This window comes from Ailuropoda melanoleuca, chromosome X, assembly GCF_002007445.2.
Source record: "Ailuropoda melanoleuca isolate Jingjing chromosome X, ASM200744v2, whole genome shotgun sequence".
Classification (NCBI taxonomy): domain Eukaryota; kingdom Metazoa; phylum Chordata; class Mammalia; order Carnivora; family Ursidae; genus Ailuropoda; species Ailuropoda melanoleuca.
In genome coordinates this window covers 1618887-1644765 of record NC_048238.1, presented here as the reverse complement: position 1 = coordinate 1644765, position 25879 = coordinate 1618887, and the positions used below count along the sequence as shown (strand labels likewise).

Below are 25879 nucleotides of genomic sequence, written 5' to 3'. Positions count from 1 at the left end.
AATCAAATGCATGAACACGGGAATGAGTGAATGCGTGTATTCATGAATGAATGAATGTGTGCAGGAGTGAATGAATGAATCAAATGCATGAACACGGGAATGAGTGAATGCGTGTATTCATGAATGAATGAATGTGTGCAGGAGTGCACGAATTATCAAACGTATGAACAAGCGAATGAGTGCAAATATTCATGAATGAATGTGTGCAGGAGTGAATGAATGAATCAAATGCGTGAACACGGGAATGAGTGAATGCGTATTCATGAATGAATGAATGTGTGCAGGAGTGCACGAATTATCAAACGTATGAACAAGCGAATGAGTGAGTGTAAATATTCATGAATGAATGAATGTGTGCAGGAGTGAATGAATGACTCAAATGCATGAACAAGGGAATGAGCAAATGCGTGTATTCATGAACGAATGGAGGTGTGCATAGCAGGTGTTCATTCTGGAGACCGCTAGTGTGGAAGCGGTCAGTATGATGAGTGAAATTGAGGGAGTCGTTCAAGTCAACCGTCCAGAACTGGGCAGGACAGGGAGGCAGGTAGCTTGGGTGTGGATCCAGGAGCCGCCATTTTGAACCCTCCCGCTCTTCCTCCAATATAGTTGAATGTACAGAGAAAGGGGAGCACGGGGGGAGTGGGTACCCAGGGATGCTACCCTGGAGAGCTGAACACGTTGGACACACACCTTGAAGGGTCAGAAGAATGTGGGGTAGGAGTTGGTGTCAGGACAGGAGACATGTGAGCCATGGAGACTCATAAAGGGAGAGACGCGTCTGCCAGATGGGCCAGGAGCTCCTGGGGGAGGAGACAACTCTTGGCTGGGCCATGGGAGAGCATAGGGACCAGTGCTCAGAAACACCAGGCAACTACTTCCGGAACTCTCCATTCTCTGTGGTCCTCCTTAATCCAGCACGTTGTCATTGTCCACTGGCTGAGGTGTCCAGGGGACATATATCTGCAGGGGGAGTTGACATGCCTATTGCTCAGGAACAAAACAGCTGGGGCTTCCTGCTGGGCTGGGGGAGGAGGAGAGAGGAGTCCTGGCGGGGAGTCACCTCCCCTCTCACCAGCCCCCTGCCCAGCAGGTTCACCCTGCATCATGTCTACACCATTAGCCTACATACCAACAAACAAGGTCTTCGTATTATTACGAAAACGGCTTCTCTCAACCCCCCACAGACGTCAGGGGTGTCAGGGAACCCCCACTTAGGGTTCCACATCCCACACTTGGGAACCGGCACAATGGAGCCTCCAGAAGTGAAAGGAAAAGGTCCAAGACGACATCCCAGATGCTAACCCTCATTAACGATCGTGACCGTCAGGTGGGGATGTCATCTGTCGCCCATCAGACTGGGATATTGCCAAGCAATGTTATTCTTAGCCCGATATTATTATTACTATAATCCCAGCATCTCAGCTTTCCTAGAGCAAGGCTTTGCTGGATTTTATCTGGTTCCCCATTGTGACAAGTCACCCACTCGTGACCTCATGGGGAACGGGGGCTTGGCATGCTCCAAAGCCATTGGGGCTCACTGGCCTCAGAAAAGAAGGGACAGAGACAGAGAAGGGAAGGGCTCCAAGTTCCATAAGCACCTGTCCATAGAGATAGCACCTCGAACAATGACCATCAGCCTTGGGGGATAGATATTGGTGGGGATTTTCACCCCACATCACAGACAGGCCCAGAGCTGTTAAGGAATTGCTGGCAGGTGCAGGCGCTGGCAGGTTCAGGCACTGGGCAGTGCTATCTGGAAACCATGAGTGTAGCACCCGCCTCACCACACTGACCATTTCCACACTCGCCGTCTCCAGAATGCACACCTGGAATGCACTGGTCTGTCCCAACAGGAAGGTGCACAGAGATCTCAGCCTCCACCATGGGCTGTGTGCACATGCTTGACTCCTTTTGGAGTCTGGACAAGTATCTGCAGGGCTTACGGAGGCTCTAGAAGGTTCCTCAAAATCCCTGCAGCCTCTGATCTGGCAGTGGGAGCATCAGGATCTGAGAAGTATCTGGGGCGAGCCCCCTCTGGTGTCAGTACCCTGTTTTCTATCCCCAGCTTGCCAGCCTGGAAGAGGAGAAACGTTCTCTTGAAACTGGACACGTGGGGGAAGGGTCAGGTCCCACGTGAGTCCTGCTCAGGCCCCGACAGCCCACTCGCTTCCAGGAGAAGGCACATGTTCCCTGTCCTCTGTGCTGGTCTTCCTGTTGGCTCCAATATTTGCCAAGTGTCCCCACACATCCGTGCCATGGCTCGTTCTGTTTGGCCTCATTCTGGCCTCAAGTGAGCAAACTGTGGAGTGCTGTGTGCAGGGGCCCTCCTCTGAGGAATGGATCCTGGGACAGACCTCCAACAATAAGAGATCTATTTCCAAATGTCCCAGACAGCTCCTGCCTCCTTTACCACATAGGGCATTGAGGTTCCCAAATTGTCCCCTTTCCATGGGTTAGAAGTTACCCACTAGCAGGATTTCCACCTGGCACTAGTGAATGTGGGGTGGGTCACTCTCTGAGGTGGGGCATCCTGGGCACCGTAGGGTGTGGAGCACGGCCCCTGGTCTGCACCCACCAGGTGCCAGGAACATGCTGTTCCCTCCCTCCATTGTAACAACCAGAAACAACTCCAGACATTGCCAATGGTCCCTTGAGGGGCAGAATCACCCCTAGGGTGCTAACCATTGTGATGAATGGATGGATGGATGGTGGATGGATGGATGGATGTTTGGATGATGGTTGGATGGATGGAAGGATAGATGGATGAGCAGATGGATGGCTGGTGGTTGGATGGATGGATGTTTGGATGGGTGGATGGATGGATGGATGGATAGAATGATGCAAGATAGATAGATAGATAGATAGATAGATAGATAGATAGATAGATATAGATAGATAGAATGGATGGATGGGTAGATAGATAGATAGATAGATAGATAGATAGATATGATGGATGGATGAGCAGATGGATGGATGGATGGATGGATGGATGGATGGATGGATGGATGGTTGGATGGATGGTTGGATGGATGGTTGGATGGTTGGATGGATGGTTGGATGGATGGATGGATGGATGGTTGGATTTGGGTGGTTGGGTGGTTGGATAGATAGAGTCTCTTGTCCTGAAGCAGGGTTTCTTGGCATCAGCAGGACGACATCCAAGGCTGGGCCATTCTTTGAGGTGGGGCATCCTGTGCACTGCAGAATACTGAGCACCATCCCTGGGCTCCACCCACCAGGTGCCAGGAACACCCCCACACCCAGTTGTAAGAACTGAAAATATCCCCAGACATTGCCCTGTGGCCTCTGGGGGCAAAATCACCTCTGGTCCAGAAACTGTCTTGTAGCAAGAGAACCTTCTGGATCGAAGCCAGCTTGGGGTTGAGCCAGGCAGAGCCCTCTGCCAGGCCCCGAGGAAAGAAATGGGGGTGTTCCCCCTTCCCCAGTCACCCCCACAGCTTCCTCAACGTATGTCTCAGGGGTCTCTGTGGGGAACGATGAAGACAAAATGCAGCGGTCACCATCCAGGGCTTGATGGAGTCTCTGGTGGTGGGTCAGCCATGCAGAGGGCAGCCTCCCGCCTCTCCCGCGGCCTCAGGGCAGGCACATCTCTGTCCAAGTAGATCACAAGCCTCTTGCTCCTGTGTAGACGCCCATCACGGGCATCTGGGTGAATTACCAGGAGCAAAAGTCAGGTCACGCTGGGCTCCCTGCTGGGGTCTTTCTTCTCAAAGACTCCAGCCCTTGCTGGGGTGGGGCATCCTGCACACCGAAGGGTTCAGAATGTACCCCTGATCTCGACCCCCAAATGCCAGGAGCACCCCCTCCCCAGCCTCCAAAACGCAGACAGGATCTAAAAGCAAGAGTGGACTCCCTTTCCGTGAGAGGGTAGGAGGGTTAGAGGTGAACGGCGCTTTCCTGCTGAGTGGGGGAGGAAAACCCACATTGCTCCCACTGTCCCTAAACCAGCCATTCTGTATCCTATCGCCCCCATAAGCTCTCCAAAAGGAGGAGTTGGAATGCTGGTGTTCTAGCCGCTCTCAGCAGAACGGGAAACAACACCAGGGGCATGGTGAGGTTGAGAGAAGGAAGCATGGCCCCCGCCCCAGCCTCCAAGCCTCCCACCCGCCCACCAGCCCTGGGTCAGCCCCGGGTCAGCCCCGAGCAGGCATCATTAGCAGCCCCCTGGGGAACCTGGGAGGGCTGCACATCCTCCAGCACCGCCCTGAGCCTCTGGGATCAGAAAACTGAATCTGGGGGCCGGTGGGGGCCTCGTGCCCCACACTCAAACCGCAAGCTCTGCTCTGATTGCTGGACGAGGTGGGGCTGGGGCTGCTGGAGCCCCAGGTGGCAGGAGACAGTGGGGAAGGATGCAGGGCTCCCGGAGGGCATCGGAATCGGGGGGAAAATGCAGAGATGTTCAAACAGAAGGATGAGGACATCCCAGCAAGCTGCCTTGTGTCCCAACACTTCCATCGTGACCCCATCTCTGCCCCACACACCCGCCTGCCCCGTGGGACCCTTGCTGCTCTGAATTTGTGCTCAGAAAGCAGGGCAGAAGGCAGTAAGCCATAGGCGAGCCTCCCCGGTTCCCCGTCCCCAGCCAAAGGCTTGGTCTGTTTTTCAACCCAGGGCAGGCATCCTGCCATGGACATCGCCGGGCTCATGAGCATGGTGGGTCTCCAGGAAGCCGTGCAGAGGGGACACCTGGTGACCTCCACTGTGGGCGCGTTGGGCGGAACGTGTGCTCTCCTCTGGGTTCCTGGGAAAAGGTGTTTGCTAACCACAGAAGTGAGTCCACGTTCTCTCCGAAGGAGCCCTGCGGTGAAAATGCGACTTTTCGTTCATACGCCAGAAATAGCATTATGGGATAGGCATACAGCCTTACTTTAAAAAATAATAATAATAATAGTAATCATGTGTTGGCATAGATTTCAAACCCAGAAACTATAAAAAAGACACGGGCCAATTTAATTGTGCACCACGCTTTTTTCTGTGTGACCAAGGCCCTATGAATTAACCTAAAACAGAAGCAAGAGAATGAGAGAAAATTTTTGCCATATATAGATTGTAATTATCTATCCATATTTTATGCTCTTGTCAAGACACACGTTGCAGTGTGGCCCATCATGTGTTGATCAGGAGTGAGAAGTAGGCTGGTAGCTTCTAGAAGGAAATCTCTATCCTTAAAAGAAGACAGGGAAAGGAAATGGTCTTAATTAGGATCCCGGATATTAGTGGACGAGGCTGCGATGGCTGGAGCTGCAGCAGCCATCTTTGGCCATGAGTAAAACTGGCTAATGGCTTGCAACAGGTGTGGTCGCAAAACAGAGAGATGGACCACTGGAGGAAATTATTGAACTCTCAAATCATTCCACCCCAGAGGCTCATCCTAATTATACCACCTAGCAGACGTTCTCAAACGTTCCGGTCACAAGACTCCTTGACACTCTTAAAAACTACCGAGGAACCCCAAGACATTTGTTTCTGTGGGTTAACGACATCCCTATTTTCCGTAATAGAAATAGTAACCAAAAAATTTTAGATGTTTGCTTACGTAATACGTTGAAAGTAATCACAAAAAAAAACCCCGTTATGCTTTACACACATCACACATTTTCAGCGGAAAAATAAATGTATTTTCCCAAACAAAAATTCTGGGGAGGGGGAAGAGCAGCCTTGTTTTATATATCTGCAGATCTCTTCGATACCTGGTTTCCTGGAAGAAGACTGTTTCTCACTCCTGCTTACACATTTCTTCGTTTTCAAAACACCATTTAGTCTGAAATATCTGGCCTCATCCAGAGGAATGGTTGGAAAAGAGGAACATTGTAATTGCCTTTTCAAACTAATATGGACCTCCCTGCTTTGATGCCACACCAAAATTTGATAATCGGTAGTTTCGTTCAGGTAAAGCGATGTGGAATCCGGGAACCCATCAGTGAATTTTTATTCTCTACAAAGTCAAAATCCACGGGTTTATCTTGACCTGCGGACAGGTCTGCTAAATTCATTTATGATTTTCCAACATCACGCGTGGGTCGAGCGGAGGTCTTCCTAATATTGGCATATTACAAGGTGCAATATTTCATTACACCATGTATATTTTTTTAAATTTTTTACAAGATTTTATTTGTTTATTTGACAGAGAGAGAGAGAGCACAAGGAAGGGGAGTGACAGGCAGAGGGAGAAGCAGGCTCCCCGCTGAGCAGGGAGAACGACAGCAGACTCAATCCCAGGACCCTGAGATCATGACCTGACCCAAAGGCAGACGCTTCACTGACTGAGCCCCCCAGGCATTCCTATCATGTATATTTTAAAAACCCACATCTGTTTATGTGTTTAGACCCCTCCCCCCCACCCCCAGGAGTCTGCAGGCAGGCAGTCTGAGCACAATGAAATACATTCATTCATTCATTTTAGCATGTATGCAACTAGTAAATACCTACTGACCACCTACTATGTGCCAGTTACTGTTGCAATTGCTGGGGACACACCCCTCATCTTTGCAGACTTTATAGCCCAATGTGGGGAAAAGCCAGACAAGACAGGATAAAAGCGTGTTCTCAGTGTGCCCGACATGGATAGGAGATATAAATCCAAGGTGTGAGCGGGGAGTGAGGGAGAGGGCAAGCCCATGCTGGGGGAAGGGTCTGGGATTGCCATGGTCCCATCTTCCTGCTTCTTCTTTGGTCTCTGGCCAAAGGGAACAGTGTTGGAATTTGCCTGCAGCCCCCGGACCAGCCCCCGGTTTGGCTGCCCCCCCAGGGTAAAATGTCAGGTGCTTGTTGAATGTTTTCAGTGGAAGGGAAGTCCAAACCCTGTCTGTCCCCCCGTGGACTATTTCTGTGTCCTGACCTACTCACAGACGGGACTCTGATGTATATGCATTTGGTTGGGGTCGATGGCGTGGATGGGGATGGGGTTGGGGAGCCAGGCTGGACCCCCCCAACCCCAAGAGCTTCCACATTAGGAACTGGAATAGGGACTGGTGTGATAAGGGACAACCAGGGGAGACCTCACACCTGGGTATAGTGCATGGGTGGCACTATGGATGCTGACACATTTTCGACCCCCAACTTTCAAGCCATCCACAAATTGACAAGACTAATCCAAAGACCCAGCACTTTCCTACGCCTTTAAATACACCTCCTGAACTCTGGGCTTGGCATATTAACCCCGAGGGCGTGTGGTGGGTTCCCTAAGACTCCATACCTTCCTCATGCTCCCTGCACCTGTTCTTTGCATCTCTACTGACAATTTATTATCAACGATGCCCATCGTCATGTGCAGCTGTGTAAAATCTAATTTATTTTCACAGTTTATTTTTTGCACAGTTTCCTAATGAAATAGAACGTATATGTGAACGGTATTGCTGCTATTACATTCATATATGTATCTTGCATATCTATCTATATTATATATAATGTAATGTAATATAATAACAATATAACATGTAATGTAATAATATAATAATTTACGTAATATATTACGTTCTCTATATATTATAGATCCTGCATATTATATTAATTTATTATTAAATAATATATACTTACATTTATTTATAATATGTATTTATATATAAATATATAATTTATTTCATGTGTAATATATATGTAAACATATATGATAGTTATATTATTATATATTTATTTTATATTATAATATATATTTATAATATATATTTATAATATATTTATATTATATTTTATAATATATTTATATATTTACATATTATATATTTTATATTTATATATTTATATATATTTATAATATATTANCCTTCTGCACACGCTGATGAACCTTGCGGGCAGCACCGCGCCTGCATTCAAGGACCGTTCCCACCACAATTCTTTTTTTTCTTACATTTTTTTATTTTTTAACATTTTTTATTATGTTACATTAGTCACCCTACAGTATATCATTAATTTTTGATGTTGTGTTCAATGATTCATTAGTTGTGTATAACACCCAGTGCTCCATGCAATAGCGCCCTCCTTAATGTCCATCACCTAATTACCCCATCCCTCCACCCGCTCCGTCCAGCAACCCTCAGTTTGTTTCCTGGAGTCCATAGTCTCTCATGGTTTGTCTCCCTCTCTAATTGCTCATCCTTCCATTTTCCCTTCCTTCCCCTAATGTTCTCTGTGCTATTCCTTATGTTCCACAAATAAGTGAAACTGTATGATAATTGTCTTTCTCTGCTTGACTTGTTTCACTTAGCATAATCCCGTCCAGTTCCATCCATCTCGGCAAATGGGGGATAATCATCCTTTCTGATGGCTGAGCAATATTCCATTGTCTATATGGACCACATCTCCTTTACCCATTCGTCTGGTGAAGGACATCTTGGCTCCTTCCACAGTTTGGCTATTGTGAACAATGCTGGTATGAACATTGGGGTGCAGGTGTCCCTTCAGATCACTACATCTGTATCTTTGGGGTAAATACCCAATAGTGCAATTGCTGGGTCGTAGGGTAGCTCTATTTTTATCACAATTCCTAAAGAAAAGTCCTTCATGGTGTCAGGAAGAGAAAATTCTTCCTCTACCCTTCAAGGTCTTCCAGCTGGCTTAGGAATAAAATCAACATGAGACAGATTAACAAGAGAACAAACAAAACCCCACAAAGTTTTATTACGTGTGCACAGAGGCCCAACGTTGAAATCTGAGACCCGAGGAAATGACCAAGGCAGGCAGTTTTTACACATTTTCCATGAAAAGACACCATATTTGTGAAGCATGGGCACCATGAAAACAAAACAAAACAGGTGTTTGGGAGCTGAAATAAGTAAGGAATTCTGAGCAGAATTTGGGCTGAGGCAGATTAAAAAAAATAAGATTTATTTACACAGCTTTCTCAGTTTTAAAGCTCCAGTTTCTGGTGATGACGGTGTTTTTTTACTTCTAAGTACAGGGAGGGCATTTTTCATATGGGAAATGAGGACAGAAGAGGGTCTGAGTACCCTTGCCCTGGTTGTGTANGTGTTTTTTTACTTCTAAGTACAGGGAGGGCATTTTTCATATGGGAAATGAGGACAGAAGAGGGTCTGAGTATCCTTGCCCTGGTTGTGTATTAAGTAATTTCTATTTAAATAATATGTTTTGTTTCTTAAACTCCGCATATGAGTGAAATCATATGGTATTTGTCTTTCTCTGGCTGACTTAATTTACTTAGCACAATACTCTCTAGAAACATCCATGTCTTTGCAAATGGCAAAATTTTATTCTTTTGTATGTATTCTTTATTTTTTATTCTTTTGTATGGCTTTATTCTTTTGTATTCCTTGCCCTGGTTGTGTATTAAGTAATTTCTATTTTAAGTAATTTCTATTTTAAGTAATTTCTATTTAAATAATATGTTTTGTTTCTTAAACTCCGCATATGAGTGAAATCATATGGTATTTGTCTTTCTCTGGCTGACTTAATTTACTTAGCACAATACTCTCTAGAAACATCCATGTCTTTGCAAATGGCAAAATTTTATTCTTTTGTATGGCTGAATAATATTCCATTGTGAGTATACATATATATACAATATACACACACGTTTTTTATGTATATGTAATACATATATGTATATACACATTATATATATAATGTATATATGTATGCACACAATGGAATATAATATATATGCAATATCTATTATAAAAATATTACAATGTACATATTATATATGTATACACACAATGAAATAAAATATATATATGCAACATGTTATATAAAATATATTACAATGTATATATTATGTATGTATACACACAACGGAATATAATATATATGCAATATATTGTATAAAATATATTAAAATGTATATATATTATATATGTATACACACAGTGGAATATAATATCTATTATAAAAATATTACAATGTACATATTATATATGTATACACACAATGAAATAAAATATATATATGCAACATGTTATATAAAATATATTACAATGTATATATTATGTATGTATACACACAACGGAATATAATATATATGCAATATATTGTATAAAATATATTAAAATGTATATATATTATATATGTATACACACAGTGGAATATAATATGTATATACATATATATATATCTCACATCTTCTTTATCCATGAACACTTAAACAAAGATACAAACACAAAAACACTCTTAAATACTCAGAACACACTGGTGGTTACCATGGGGAGGGGATGAGTGAAACAGGGAATGGGGATGGGGTGCACCTGTTGTGATGAGCCCTGGGTGTTGTATGGAATTGTTGAATCTCTACCTCGTACACCCGAAACGAATGTAACAGTGTGTGCTAACTATATTGTAATTTAAAAAAAAATTTAAAAGGTAGAATAATGCATATGCCAACGTGGTGCATTTTGGGGGGGCCTGCCCTTGGCCCCCTACAAAAGAGCAGAAAGAACATGGAAAATCATCCGTTGGGAAGGGAACATGCTGCGGGGAGGGTCAAGAAACCCACTGAAGAGATTCAGGTGTTTTCAAAGAACCACTACATTTGGGCCAAGGTGAAGGCTACGGGTCTTAGAAGCATTATGTGTATCGAGGGGGTGCCTGGAAACCCAGGGACTCAAGAAACACAGTGCTTAATACGGAAAGCAGTTCTGCTATGAAAATTTGCCTTGCATCGGCATCCTGCATCAGAACGGTGAATTTCTGGAAAGCCACATTCTGCACTCCTATCCTTGCAAAATTCATGGGAGGAACCGGGGTCACAATGCAGACATCTACTCTTCCTAAAACCTTCCAAAATAGGTTCCCATCACTAGTGCATGAACAAAAAGAACTGAATAATTTTTTTGAAATAATGCTAAAGTCACCAATTTTCACAGGTTAGTTATCTGCTTCAACTGATTTGTTTGACTATGTTTCTCGGTATTTTTAAAATTTATTTTACTATTATTATTATTTACTATGTTTCTGACCATCTGACTGAGCTTCACACAAACAAACAAACAAAAAAATTCAAGGCCCTCATGAAAGAACAGTAACAGGCGTCGGAAAATTGATGGGTGCAGAGCGAAAATTACCTTCAAGAGCCCAGCATTGCAAGGTTTGAAGACAGAATTTGGTTCCTAAAGAACCATGAGAATGAGCAGAGCCCCACGTGGGCAGACTTGAGGCTACATTCCATCATTGCTTTGAAATACCCGATAGGAAGAAGTCTGACGGGGTCTGAAGTCCATCCTCGGGAGCACATTCTGACATGACATTTGTCAGCAGTGAAAAAGAAAAATCCGCAAGCTTTAAGGACGACCGTGTCCCCTGCAGGCAGTAAGAACGGACGGTGTGGGTGGAAATCCCCATCTTCAGAGGTACCTAACTAAAGCTGCTTTTCTACGAAGCCCAAGATGCAAAGGAAAAGTAAGTAAAATCAATAAGCAAACACAATGTCAGTAAATACTTGCTCAAGATAGACGTCATGCTGCTACGGACACTGGGTCTTTGGAATTGGGGACAAATGCATGAGACCAGGTGACCTCGAATCACAAGGAAGAAACTCAAAGAAAATGATGAATGCACATTCATCACATAAAGTCTCAAATTCCCTGGGACAAAAAAGCAACCCAATCTACACTGAATTATCTGATACAAGATAAAATAATGGTGCCCAGACAGCGCTTGTTAAAAAGTCTCCAAAACGGACAAGCTTCATTGCAGTCAGGGGGAAAAAAAAATGCAATTTGAGAGTCAGATTCCAGAACACGCATGGAATGCGTATGCATTCCGCGCATAGCCAAATGTCAGCGCAAATGTAAAGCCGTTAGTGAACCGGATTCATATGGATATAAAATTATATATGATGTATATATGTATTTATATACACACACGTGTTTTCTATATATTCATTTTATAGTTTATATTGTATGTATGTATTCACATATACATTGTGTATACATATCGTATACTGTATATATGTAATTCTATACGTGTCGTGAATTATCACGGAATATTGCATTTATAGTGAATTTGCTATGCAAAGAAAGGGGAGCATCTTTCCAAAGACACTACAAGCCAGATCTAGGCTTGGGGACCCCCGCACGCTCCAAGCAAAACTGCTTGCGGGAAGATGAGACCTGGTTTTTTGTGTGCTTTCCGGCTTCAGTGTTTTGTAGAATGGACATAGAAACTTCTGTAAGTGCCAGGTGTGCACCATGAGGATTCAACAGACTTCCACATTGCAATGTGATTCCCAACATCACGTTAGCCAGCGCCTCCCTCCTGGCACACAATTATCCGCTCTCTCAGCGACTTTCCCATGCACCGTGCAGAACAGTTAACTAAGTGACCATCCTGATACCCCAGGACTTTTTGGTCTTATCACTGGAAGCTTGTGCCCTTTTTATTGGTAGGGTGTGGGGACCCACGGGAGAAGGGTCCCTCCAACAGGACAACCGGGTCGTGACACGGCAGCCCCTCCCCCAAACCAAACTCCTGATGGTCCTCATGAGGACAGGTGCTAGTCTGGGAGAAACAGGAGGGTCCTGCAGCCCCAGAAATCAAGGTGTCATGCCATTGGCCAGAGCTGTCGCATGACCGTAATGACCTGCAAAGGTTGCTGGGAAGTGTAGTTCACCTGGGAAACCTTGCACCTAGCTGGAGGGTTATAGATTCAGAAAACAGAAAGAATAGGTTGGGGGGAGGGAAACCTGCATTCTCAAACACTCTGTGCTTTTAGTGAGTGTCTGCAGTTTTGATTTCATGGTCTCAACTTCTCACCTGACTCTAACAAACATCCTATCTATTGCAATGAGCCTAATTCTATTTACATTAAGAAAAAAACTTCGTTCGTGTTTCTTTTCCTCCGTCCCACCTGCAGCCCTCGCTACCTACCAGGGCCGAGTGGGAACGCCTGTGACACATGAGCTCATTGACCTTCACCATTTGGGGGAAGCAGAGCCCATTCTTAGACTCATTCTTCAGATGACGTAACTGAAGCCCAGAGAGGTCGTTTAACTTGCTGGGTTGCACAGCTCAAAATGCAGAAGGCAGCCTGTGAACTCATGACTTGGGCTCAGCATCCGGAGATGAATCCTGACCGGCCTCACGGCTACGTCCCAAGAGGAGCTCAGTGAGTACCCCATCCTTTCTTCTAAATTAGGAACACATGTACTGAACGTGTAGTGATGTAGAGATGAGTTTCTTCGGGCTGCCGTAGCCAAGTCCTACAGACTCAGGGCTTCAACGACAGACGTTTATTCTCTCTCTCTCTCAGTTCTGGAGGTAAGATGCGTGGGATCTGGCCAGGGCTGGGATGTGCTCCCCCTGAAGATTATAGGGCCCCACCCTCAGTGTCTGGTGGGTCCTCGGCTTGTGGCCCCTCTGCTCTGAGCGATGCACGATATTCTCCCTGTGTGCGTGTCTGTGTCCACATTCCGCTCTCGCACGGACGTCAGTCCTATGGGGTTAGGGCCCACCGTCCTCCGGGATGACCTGAGCTCCTGACCTCTGCAAACGTTACTTCCAAATAAGGTCACATTCTAGCAGCTTCGAGCTACAACTGTAACATATTAACTTGGGTCTGTGTGTGTGTGTGTGTGTGTGTGTGTGTGTGTGTGTGATTTCTTCTCCCCACTTTATAAGTCACACAGCAATCGGCGTGACCATGCCTCCCCCCTGCTACTGCAAAGCGTTGCATCTCGCCATGGATACTGGGTTGGAGAAGGGAGCAGGAGTTCTTCCCAAGCGCGTGCAGGAAAATGGAAATAAATCTATAGCTCCCGTGGGGGTCACCATCCCCTCGACCCGCCTAAAATTTGATTTCATGTTTCTCTCCATTGCAACGTGAACATGTTCTTCCAGGCCTGGACCCCCCCAGGCACACTCGAGCTCCCAGGAAGAGGAGAGGAGTGTTGCTTTTTACACAATACGGTCAACACCATCCTTTCTTTCCTTCACGGGCACGCAGAGTGCAGCTAATTGCAATATTTTTCCTTTTTGTAGCAGGAAAGCATGCCTTCCTGGTGGCCCTGGGTGAGTCCGTAAGAACCTATGCTCTCCACCTGAAACTAATGTAACACTCTGGGTCAACCATACTTCAGTCATCAGTCAGTCAATCAATCAATCAATCGATCAACTGCTTCTGCTGTGTATCCCAGTGCCCATGATTCAAATATTCTTATTCTAACTAGGTTGAACATTAACTAGTTTCCGCTTGTCGCTTGGATGATTTGCTTTCCCTTTCCCTTCCTCCTTTCCTCCCTCCCACCCTCCCTCCCTTCCTTTCCCTTTCTTTCTTTCTTTTTCTTTCTTTCCCTTTCTTTCTTTTTCTTTCTTTCAGATTTCATTTATTTATTTGAGAGAGAATGCACAAGCTGGGGGAGGCAAAGGGAGAAGCAGGTTCCCTGCTGAGCAGGGAGCCCGATGCAGGACTCGATCCCAGGACCCTGGAATCATGACCTGAGCCGAAGGCAGACACTTAACCACCTGAGCCACCCAGGCGTACCACACTTGGGTGATTTTCATCCCCAATTCTGTAACTACGCTTCAGTGTCCCCCATCCACCATATTCCAAATGGTGCCAATGACAACACGTCTTCCTCGGGAACGTGACAGGTGCCCATGTGCTCCCCAAAGCTGCATAGATAGCTTCGTCAGTCAGAGACCTATCCCATGATGCCTCCTCGTTTTAGGTGGAAACGACAGAAACCAAGAACACAGCAACTCAAGCGGGGTATTCTTTTCTCTTTTACATGTATTGGCAATGATGGAAATTGATGTAGGACAGTTACAGAAAAAGAAAAAAAAAACCCAGATGGACGTACGTCTGTATACATGCTTCCGTGGCGTCCAGGTCTGTATGCAAAGGTGCAAATGCATGTGTCCACGCACACGTGCACACACACATTCACACGCCCTTCTAACCAGAGTCAAAAGACACTCACGCGGAAACTCACACGCAGAAAACGTGCGACCACCTTGCGGCTTCGTCCCCCAGGGCCAACAGCTGAGACGTGTGCTAGGACATTCCCGTCCCAACAGGAACTACGGCCGCCGTCTTGGAATGGCTCGAGTTGTACATGGATCCCTGACGTGAGACGCCCCATGGAGAGTCTCAGCTGCGACCTCCTTTTTGCATTTGGGAAGCTCTTTCTAGGGCTTTCTGCGTTCGGGGTCCCCTATTTGGAGACAGAGCTCCCCATCCATCACGGTGAGCACGAAGCATGCATATTTAGGACTTCTCCAGGTCCTCTCCGTGAGTCCCACATGGCAATAATTGTCTCTATTCTGATATTTGGGGCGAAGTGCAAAAGTTCTATAAGCAGGTACCTAAGCCGAATGAAACTATACCAATAAACCCAAAGGGTCCTTTTTCCTTGCCCCTAAAGTGATATGAACATAGAAGCAAATAGGTAGTATGCATTTCAGATGCGGGAGCATTTAAGGGTCTCTACTACGGGTCCAAAACAAAGCATCAACTAAGAAAAAGGATGGCGTTGCTCAGAGACCTACAGAGCATCAGATGGAAACTAATACGAGAACAGTCAAGAGACACACATCACGACCGCCGTCCCCTAGTTTCCCAGAAATCCCGAAACCGTAAGATTTCACGGGGAAAGGAAAAAGCATCCCCAGGCTGCCTCCCCCCCACCCCCACCCCCACCCCCACGATGGCTTGCACTCGAATGACTGTGCATGCACAATCCCAAAACCCAGCTTCCTTGTGTGCAAGTTGGGGACAGGGGAGGGAGGGCTGGACAAAGCCGACCCCGAGTGGCAGGAATTCCTGTATCCGCCAGACTGGTGGGCACTGGCTCCCTGATGAACCCTCAGCCCGGGTCAAGCTTCTCCCCAGAGCTTGCTGCAAACCCCCCACCCCCAGTGGCATTCCCGATACCCCCAAAGAAGACAGCACCCCTGCCCACGACCCCGTGCCCTGGGACCCCCACTGGGCTTTGGAGCAACACCCCCAAGGGTCACCCACGTGCACGTCCCAAACCATGACGTAGTGCTGGGAACCCAAGATGCACTCGGCATCTATCCACATCCACGATCGAACCAACAGATGAAGCAATCATCTCCGCAGGGCGCAAGGAGGAGCCCAGTTATCCTCATGCACGCACCCCGTGCAGTGGATGGGGGATGCTTTCATTGACGGGTCATCTGTGCCAAACAGAAAAAACACTTCGGGGTGGCGGGAGACGTCGGCAACGGAAGGAGGTGTCCCAGGAGCGGCCGAAGGGGTTCCGGTCCACACCGAGCTTCTCCCATGGCGACCGCTGAATCTCGAACCCTCACACGTGCACTGGTTCTGGAAGGGAACATGGAGAACCACACGTCTTGACTATGAAAGAAAAAAATCCTGTCTCGATGGATTTTAACCCATAAGTGTCCTTTCTGATGGTTCGCCATTTTTTTAGGGCTTCGAACATCATCAGTGAATTGACCGACGACGTCTTTTTGGTCACAGCTGATACTTGTGCAAACCCCCTTTTACGGATGAGGTTTCATTAACCCACACACCCCTGAAAGCGGGAGATTTTATGACTTGCAGTTTACAAAATAAAGCCGAAGCATCATGCTTTAACAGTCCACCTGTCGCCCCGTAACAGGCTCCATCCCCAGAAGTATGTCCCCAAGAAGGTGTGGCAGCTTCAAGGTGGGGCTGCTGCACCAGTCCAGTTCCGCAGGTTGTGCACTGCAAACTCATCCCCCTACCACTTGCCAAGACAGCATTGTTAGCCGTCCTTCAGCAGACAGGTGACTTCCCGGACCCAACCACACAGCCAGGCAGCGTCAGTGTGAGTGTGGAGCCAGGCTCGCTGCAATGCTGAGACCCCCACCTCCACCCCCTCCGCACCCCGGGTCTCAGATAAAACCCTAGATGGGTTCACCATGGTCCTACTTGTTAGATGGTTTGCAGATTTGGCAACGGACAATACCAGGTAGCCCCAGGATGAGCCCTGCGCACCTTGGGAGGGTCCCCTCGTGTTGTGAGAGCGAGTGTGCCCCCTTGAGGTCTGAGGGCCCTAGCTTTAGCAGAAGGGCAGGCAAACGCAGTCCCCACTGGATCCGGTGACATGATCCCTCAAGAATAGCTAACAGAGGGGCACCTGGGGGGCTCATTCCGTGAAGCATCAGGTCAGGATCTCAGGGACCTGGGAGGAGTCCTGCATGGAGCTCCTTGCTCAGTGGGGAGCCTGCTTCTCCCTCTGTCTGCCCCTCCCCCAGCTCATGCTCACTCTCTCTCTCTCAAATAAAGAAAATCTTTAAAAAAAAAAAAAAAGAAGAAGAATTGAAAAACTAGTTGGGTTATTAAGTCTCCAAAAAAGCAAAAGAGCTTCCAGGCAGGAAAACCCAAACCAAACCAAACCAAAAACCAAACAAAAAAAGGCTTTGTCTCAGATAAACAGGGAGACCATGACCCACATTTAAAACAAAACAAAATTAAAAAAAAACAAAAACTCCGTCTGTTGCAGAAAGAAAGTCAGGTAAGGTGAGGCTTTGGGCACAAAATTCTGGCAGACGCTAGAAAAAAAACCCAATTCAGGTCTACACCGACGGGTTCTGAAATGCCCACGTATCCACGCGGAAGGAGGAATCCAAAGTCACCGTCAGTGCGTCTGCAAGGATCATGGGAGCTGCGAGCCACGGGAGGGGTTTTTCAGAGACTCAGTTCCCCACCAAGCTTTTCGGGGGCGGTGGGGGGGGCAGGTGTGGTGTAGACCTGAGCTCCTCGGTGTCTGGATTTGGTCAGTACTGCCCGTCTGCCAGCAGAGGGAGGCCCCGGGCAGGTTTTGGGATTTTGCAATCCTACCTAAAAACACCCTTCCTGCAGGCTTCCGTCCTTAGGGCCACAAAGGAGATGTGGGCACCCTGCAAAACCCGGATGGAGTCCAATGTGGGTGCTTGCTGTGTAGACCACCCCTCAACACACCCTCAGCTTGCTTGTGCAATAGAGCCCCCCTCTCTGTGCCCGGACCCTCCCTGCAGACAGGTCCTCAGGGCCGGACACTGCCTAGCACCCACCACCTCTGCCCCCAAGAATAGCCAACCACACCCGAATTCTCCAAACCCAGGAACCTACACCCCTCGAAAAATCCTGAACTAGAAAGCCGCAGCTGCCCCGCACCCATGTCCCTGGGGTCCGTGCACAAATTCAACAGAAAACCTTCCAATTCTGTCCTTTCATACTTTCGTTTTTTGGAGAGGAATACAAACATGGCAGGTGCAAACCCGAATGCTTTCTGAGTCTCTTATGATCCATCGACATGGTATCAGCCCAGCCGATTGCAACCCTGAGCTGATAAGGTTTTAGCCTATGTGAGTTACTGGCAGGAACACCCACTTTTGCAGATCACAAAGCTAGTTAAAAATATGGAGAGAGAGAAAAAAAAAAGGAACAGCATCCCCAGTGAGGACCCAACTTAAAACCACTTCCTTAGGCAAGGCTGCTCGAGGGGACGTACCCAGAAAGAACCCTGCCCAGTGACAGACTCCAGGAAGTATTTTTAGAGCCAGAAACTTGCCATTTGCCCTGAAACAGTTTCTCCTTCTGTTCCGTTGGCAATAACCAGCCGCCGCTCCCACCAGCGTGACCACCAGCACGGACACGATGGGAGACACGATTTTCGCTACTGTGTTACCTGCGGGATCAGGAAACCAAAGAGGGTCTCAGAAAACAAACACATGGCCAGCAAAAACGCTGTTCGTTGTAAATCATCCCACAATGTCACCTCGGGCCCTTCCCACCCTCAAATGCACGGAAAAAAAATAATAATAAAAAAAAGCAAATCAGAGCAAGGAGCCAGAAGAAAGGATTCTGCTTCTATCCCACGTCGAGATTATTGGCGACATCTTACCCGTTCATGATATTCAAGGCAGAGTATTGCAAATAAATACTCGACTTGTTTTTTGTGCATATGTTGAATTTGAAGGATTTGTACCTTTTTCGAAGCACAATGTTTAAACCCATGCAAAAAATAACTATTCCACGCACACATGCTCTGATATGCTTGCCCAGAAAGCTCTGGACACAGGCACACACCTGCCCCTTTGAGACGAGCTCACTGCGAACGGTTTGACTTTTTCTGCGTGGGACCTTGCGAGACAAAAATCAACGCTTCCAAGAAACAAGAAACCATCGCTTCCATGGGCGAGAACCACCTGTGTCTCCTATCAGAGTGGGTCAGGCAGCTGGTGTGTTGTTGGGATGGATACGTGACCCCCAGGGGACCCTGGCTTGGAAACTGAAGCATCGCCTGCCCTCTCCCCACCCCAGTTTGGCATCGGTCCCTGTGTCTGGATGCAGGACTCCATACGTTCCCTGCAACCATGTGTGTCCCACCTTGATTTTTGTCTTGGGCTTCACCCCTCCAGCCCCCGGGTTGTGTCCCAGAGGAGAACAGAAGGGATGGATGTCCTAAGGGCACCAACACACCCACCCACCAAGCTGCAGCCCCGAGGCTCTGCACGCACATGGGGATGCAGGGGCTGGAAAGCCCTTCCATGCATCCTTCTCCTGGAGTATCTATGATTCACAGAAGCCTGGCATGGGGGGGGGAGCGCATTCATCCTCCACATGAACGCCGGATTGCTAAGAGGGCCATGACCAGCGTGGGCCTTCTGGACTCCACCCCTGCCTGGTCTGACCTGCTCCGGGGCACACAGTGCACTTCTAGGGGGCTTCTCTAGGGCGGAATGTCCACACCCTTCTTCCGGTTCTCCTTCTTGGCTTCCCGTTTGGGCACTTGCTCAAAGACCCGGGAGCCATTTGTGGCCCTGGAACAGGCGCATAAGCCCTACCCCGCGGTCAAAGCCACGAGACATTCTCCAGTCTGAGACCCACCCTCCTCCCTCCTTCTCTGAGCCCCCAGGGAGCTGAGAGCCCTGGAGAGGTAGACAGCACTGCTCAGGAGCTCGTTTCCAAATGTAAGAAGAGCTGCTTCTCCATGAAAGCCCAGGTGCGCCCTCCCACAACGCTACGCAAGAGCGTGTTTTTATTAAAGACGGGGCGGCTCGCATCCATTACCCTGTGCGTTCCCGTAGGTCGAGTATCCGTCTCCGCCTGTAAAGAGGAAGGCACATGGTCATGGGTTTATTCAGCAGAGTTTCCACCGCCAGGCGCTGCAGAGACGCGGGGCGTGCAGCTGGAAGCACGGCGGCCGGGGATCTCCGTGTGCAGGGAGCTCACCTTCTCCCGGAGGACGGGGCGGACACTCAGCCTCAGGAGGGGGGTGTGGACACTACATTCAATGCTGGAGAGTGCGAGGGGGCAAGGGACGGACACGGCAACGCGTCTTCCATTCCAGGCGCAGGGGATATACACACACATTTAATGGTGCAACGTGCCTGTGCACACAGCCACGTTCACGCATGTGCACACATGAACAGGTGCGTATACGCGCGCCACCCATATGCACGAGCACACACTCACATTCATGCTCGTGCACACGTGAACGGATGCATATATGCTCACCGCTACGCATGCGCGCTCTGCCAGCCACGCACGCACTGCCACCCACGTGCGCCCGCGTCCTCCCATGCACACAAGCTCACACCCACATTCAGGCTTGTGCACACATGGACAGGTGCATCCACGCGCGCTTCCATGCACATGCGCTCCTCCATCCATGCTCACGAGCACACACTCACATTCACGCACACGCACTCATGGACAGGTGCATACACAGGCTGCCACCCACGCGCACACGGCCACGCAGGCCCGCTTCTCCACCCATGTCCGTGCCTCCACACATGTGCGCATGCACACGTCCACACAGAATACACGCGAACAGACCGGCAGGCACGCACACAAGCCACACCCACATACAGAGACACACGGACGTCTAGAAGCAGATCCATGTGCACAGACTCACGCACACAGAGGGCCACGTCTGCACAAGTGAAATACAAGCCCACGGGCATTAGCACCCTTCTTTACTCGTTCACACACACACGCGCACAGGTGAACGCGAATGCACACACACAAGCTTGTACACACACACACACACACACACACACAGAAATCAAACGTAAGCAGGGCTGACTTCCTTGCAAGAAAGTAAGGCTGACCGCATGCAAGGGAACTTTGAGGACCGCTGAGCACACGGATTAGTCCCAGCGGGTCAGTTAGTTTCCACGCAGGGGACAATAGGACAAGCTTCCCACCAGCGCCCAGACGGGGTGTTAGTTCTCCCCAAGGACAGTCTCTCCGCACACAGCTCATAAGAAATAATTCCTTTACCGTAATTATTTCCGTAAGAGTTGGGTCTAGAGCGCCCTCCTCCTGCAGGACAGAAAGACCACATGCAACGAAAGTGAACCCTCCAGAAGTTTCAGGGACACCGCTCAGAAAACCAGCACACCCGAAGCGACATGCCGCGTGAGGCCGCGGAGATTTCCAGGCCACCCTCCGGGTGCAAAGGGAAGGGGCACGGTCACCACGGGGTGGCCTCTGACCACACAGGGAGCGGCTGCTGAGGTCAGCCTGCACAATGCACGGCTTCCCCTGACGCCCTGCAAAGCACGTGGCGATGGGGGCACATGCCACGCTCATCCCCAAAGACGGGGGGCTTGCCTTAGCTCACATGCAAACACGCTTTCTGTGAGGTCAACCTCTGGAGGGCCGTGGGCACAGACTCTAGCCATCCCGGCCGGTGGAACAGAAATATTTCTGGGGGCGCCTGGGTGGCACAGCAGTTAAGCGTCTGCCTTCGGCTCAGGGCGTGATCCCCACGTTATGGGTTCGAGGCCCACATCAGGCTCCTCTGCTATGAGCCTGCTTCTTCCTCTCCCACCCCCCCTGCTTGTGTTCCCTCTCTCGCTAGCTGTCTCTCTGTCAAATAAATAAAATCTTTAAAAAAAAAAAAAAAGAAATATTTCTGGTACCTTCTTCTGATGTCTGGAGACCAATTTCTCAACCAAGGTATGAGATGACAAACGAACCGCTTGACGCTAATTTTGTTAATTTGGAACCGGAAGTGTTTTTGTGGGTGCTGTTTGCACACTGATGGGTCATTTGATCAACTGTCTCTTCCAACTGGGTGATGGGGGTTATGGGCTGAGCCATGTCCCCCTCCCCAAAATTCATATGTTGAAGTCCTAGGTCCCCAGGACCTCAGAACGGGACCGCGCTTGGAGGTGGGGACTTTAAAGGTAGCAACGTTCAAAAGTAAGGTAAAACGAGGTCACTAGAATGCGGTCACTAATCTGTTAGGACTGGTGCCCTCTGTGCAGGAGGAAGGGACATTGCCCAATTGGTTCTGCCACCTGCAGGGAGAAGCTGGGTGGCCCGGTCCCCTGTTGCATGAGCCCAATCCTCAGTGCTAATTTGAGAGCAGATTCACAGCCTGGTGCAGCTCAGTGCCGTGAAACAGGGGTCCTGACATGGACGGGGCCGGATGTTCTTTCCAAGAGCCTCACACGCCAGTGACTGTGGCCCCCCGGAAAACTGTGAACGTCAGCCGGGCTTTGTCCTGCAGCTCTCTGCGCTTGACCCCGGCCCCGCCAGAGAGCGCGGGCTGTTTTGCAGACGTTTTGCCCGCGGGGTGAATAATCATCCTGATGAGTGTGCTTTTCTGCACGCAGCAGGGAGGCAGGTCCCCAAGAAATGGTGGGCTGTGATCAGAGTCCTGACTAAGTTCCTGGGGAAAAGATGTAGGCATCCTTAGGGCTCCCGAGAGCACTGCTAGATGAGTCATTTCTTTCCCGCTTATGAATCCGGCAAAGAATAAAACGAGAGGGTCTGGAAAGGGTCCTCGTGGAGGGAGAACCTTCAGAGACACATGCATGGGGTAAACGCATCTCAGGATCGGGATACCTCCCTGGCCCGAGGGATGTGGGGGCGTCATCTGACCCTACGACGTTCGACGTGGCTGCTTATGAAAATATTGAATAAGCTTTTGTCCCACAATTTCCATGGAAAGAGGATGATGGGAGCATGACGTGGGCACATTGAGCTTAAAGAAGACAGCTCTCGACCCCTCTCAACTAGGACCCTTCACACACCACCTGTCCCATATAAGCAATTTGTGCACCTTGGAGGGAGCGTTATGGGGACAGGGCCATCTATACGGTGACAGATATCTGTCCCTTAAAGCAGACTGTTTGAGCACCGTGCTTCACCTTTATGCTGGAAAACAGGATAGAAATAATAATTTGGGGGCGCCTGGGTGGCACAGCGGTTAAGCGTCTGCCTTTGGCTCAGGGTGTGATCCCCAGAGTCCTGGGATCGAGCCCCACATCAGGCTCCTCCGCTGGGAGCCTGCTTCTTCCTCCCACTCCCCCTGCTTGTGTTCCCTCTCTCGCTGGCTGTCTCTATCTCTGTCGAATAAATAAAATCTTTAAAAAAAGGAAAAAAAAGAAAAAAAATAATAATTTGCCCTTCAGAGCTGAGGGAGCTTACTGGGACCACATCTCCAAAAGGACCTTGCACACGCACCATACAAACTTCCGTTTCAACCAAAAGATAAACCACTCAATTCACGTATGATGCACAAAAGCCTTAACAGGTGGCAAACAGAGAAGAAAAATAATGCTTTGAAATCAATCCATAAATCGATTGATGGGAGAAGGGGAGTCAAAGATAGAAACGAGACGTTACAGGACGAATAAGTCCTGGGACGTCACGTGGAGCATGGGGCCCCTAGTTAACAATCCTGTAGCCTATATTTAAAAGTTGGTAAGGGAGTAAATCTTTAAGGTTCTCAATTTACAATAAAAAAACTAAATTTGTGGGCTGCCTGGGTGGCTCCGTCGGTAAAGCGTCTGCCTTCAGCTCAGGTCATGATCCCGGGGTCCTGGGATCGAGCCCCGTATAGGGGCCCTGCTTCTCCCTCTCCCTCTGCTGCTCTCCCTGCTTGTGCTTGCTCTCCCTCTGTCAAATAAGAAAATAAAATCTTCAAAAAAAATTTAAAAAATAAAATTTATAACTACATGTGCCAATGTACAAAAAAAAATTGTGCGTGGTGATAGGCACAAAAAATAAGATTTGTAACTCTATGTGCTGATGACACAAGAAATAAAATTTGTAACTGTGTGTGCCAATGGACACAAAAAAATAAAGTTTATAACAACGTGTGTTGATGGACACTCCCCAGACTTAGAGCCCTGATTCCTTTGCAACATATAATAAACGTTGAATCCCTGTGTCGCACACCCGGAATGAATACAATGTTACAAGTCAATTGTATCTCAATCCAAAAAAAAAAAAAATCAACCCGTAGCATTTTGTGTTCCCAGCGATGACGTTATGTTCTCAGTCTTCCCTTACGGAAGCAGAGAGCGTCCGAGGGCTTCAAGATCCGCTGATCTATTTACGAACAGCTCAGTGTAGACAAGAACCCCTCGAATCACTCCAGTGGACATTTCTATCCGTTCTTGACAGAATCTGACACCCCGAAGCGTTTTCTGTTGGCACTAGGTCAGCCGCGTAAGAACAAGTGCCCCATGTGTTGGATGGCCTCCCCCTGGTGACTGTGGCTACATGCCTGTTTGTTTTCTGCTACCTGGACTCCAGGACCGTGGACGGCAGGACGCGGCCAAGCCAGACGGGCAGTGCAGAGAAGGCTCGGAACCCCGGATGCCAGCAGACAGAGTGCCAACACCGAAGACCCCAGGAGGAGGCTGTGATAGGGATGCAGGGGGGAGCCCCTGCAAAGACGACCCCCACCCCCCTGCCCACCGGGGGCCCAGGTGCTAGGCGTACCGTGCGTGTTTCCGGACCCGTCGTGGCTGGGGTAGTAACTGCCACCACCTGCTGCAAGAGAGAAGGTCCATGTCAGGGATGCTCTTCTGGGAAGTACGGGGTTCCTGGCGATGGCACAAAGCCATGCCCATGACTCACCCCAAAGAGAGCCCCACGTGCTGGCAAAGAGCGGGGGCCACCAGGGCATGTCCAAGGCTGCCCCCCTAATGCCACAACTTTCTGGTAGGAACACTCACGCCAAGACAGACCCCCTATGAAAAGCTCGGTGACTTCAGAGAGCACACAGGGACCCTGAGAGCTCCCCGGGAACGCAGGGGCGTTGTCCTCCTGCAGAGACCTCTGAGCGGGACCGGACACCCTCATACAGAAGCACCTTTATGAGACGGGAAGACTGGGAGAGCAAACCCCATCGTGAACGTTCTTTATCAGGGGCCAGGCATGTTGACCGTTGGCCGATGGTGACCGTCACAACCTTGAAGACAAAGCTGTTTGCTCACGGTGCTAAACATCGCAGAAAGAAGGTGCACCTGTACCCTGCCTGCCCAGGTGACCCATGTGCCCCTTGGCAAAGTATCGGGGCGGAGGCCTTACCTCTTCTGAAATACATTGCATGATGAAACAGGGGAGAAACCTCGCCTACAGGACTAAAGCCTCACGCCCTACACTCTGGAGCCCAGGACTGCATAGAGCTCCGTCCCCTACTGCCATGCTTTCGCGTCCATAGAAAAATTCTCTGCAGGTGTTCCCATTGCAGTGATAGAGAGAGTGTCATATAAAAGTTTTGTATATACGTGTGTGTGTGTGTGCATAAACTTGCATCTATATGCAAAGGTATATACACACATACACACAAATAAAGGTGTATGTAGATATATAAAAGTACATATATAAAGACACATGTGCATATAAAGGCATACATATGCGTATATAAAAGTATATAAATATACATAAAGATATATGCACACATATAAATATGTAGATATGCATGCATTATAATGATATATATACTCAAAATGTATGCATACATATAATCCTATCTAAATGTACATGTCCAAATGCATATATGCATATATAAAGATATATGGGTATGCAGTATTACTAATGTATATGTATAAACATGCAAACGTAGAAATATATACATATTCAGAGATGTGTATGCATATAAAAATATATAAATATAAAGGTCCATAGAAACATGTAAATATATATATATACACACACAAC

General features: G+C 48.3%; 1 protein-coding gene and 1 long non-coding RNA gene across 3 annotated transcripts in view; one reads left to right on the top strand and one right to left on the bottom strand.

The window, feature by feature from the left end:
- The window catches only part of LOC117797423, a 24063-nt gene extending 10317 nt beyond the window's left edge, over positions 1-13746 (top strand). The window contains exons 2-3 of the long non-coding RNA XR_004622377.1: positions 12827-13078; positions 13591-13746. This is a non-coding gene — a long non-coding RNA (uncharacterized LOC117797423). The remainder of the gene's footprint in view (positions 1-12826; positions 13079-13590) is intronic.
- A 935-nt stretch (positions 13747-14681) lies between these two features.
- LOC105238367 (Xg glycoprotein (Xg blood group)) overlaps positions 14682-25879 on the bottom strand; it is a 12688-nt gene continuing 1490 nt past the window's right edge. Inside the window, exons 2-6 of one of the 2 annotated variants that reach the window (XM_034649236.1) lie at positions 24656-24706; positions 21194-21235; positions 19979-20014; positions 18477-18593; positions 14682-16258 (exon numbers count right to left, since the gene is read on the bottom strand). In XM_034649236.1, coding sequence (XP_034505127.1) covers positions 16242-16258; positions 18477-18593; positions 19979-20014; positions 21194-21235; positions 24656-24706 — 263 coding nt within the window. In that variant the 3' untranslated portion in view covers positions 14682-16241. The remainder of the gene's footprint in view (positions 16259-18476; positions 18594-19978; positions 20015-21193; positions 21236-24655; positions 24707-25879) is intronic. The other variant, XM_034649237.1, reaches the window with a different exon arrangement.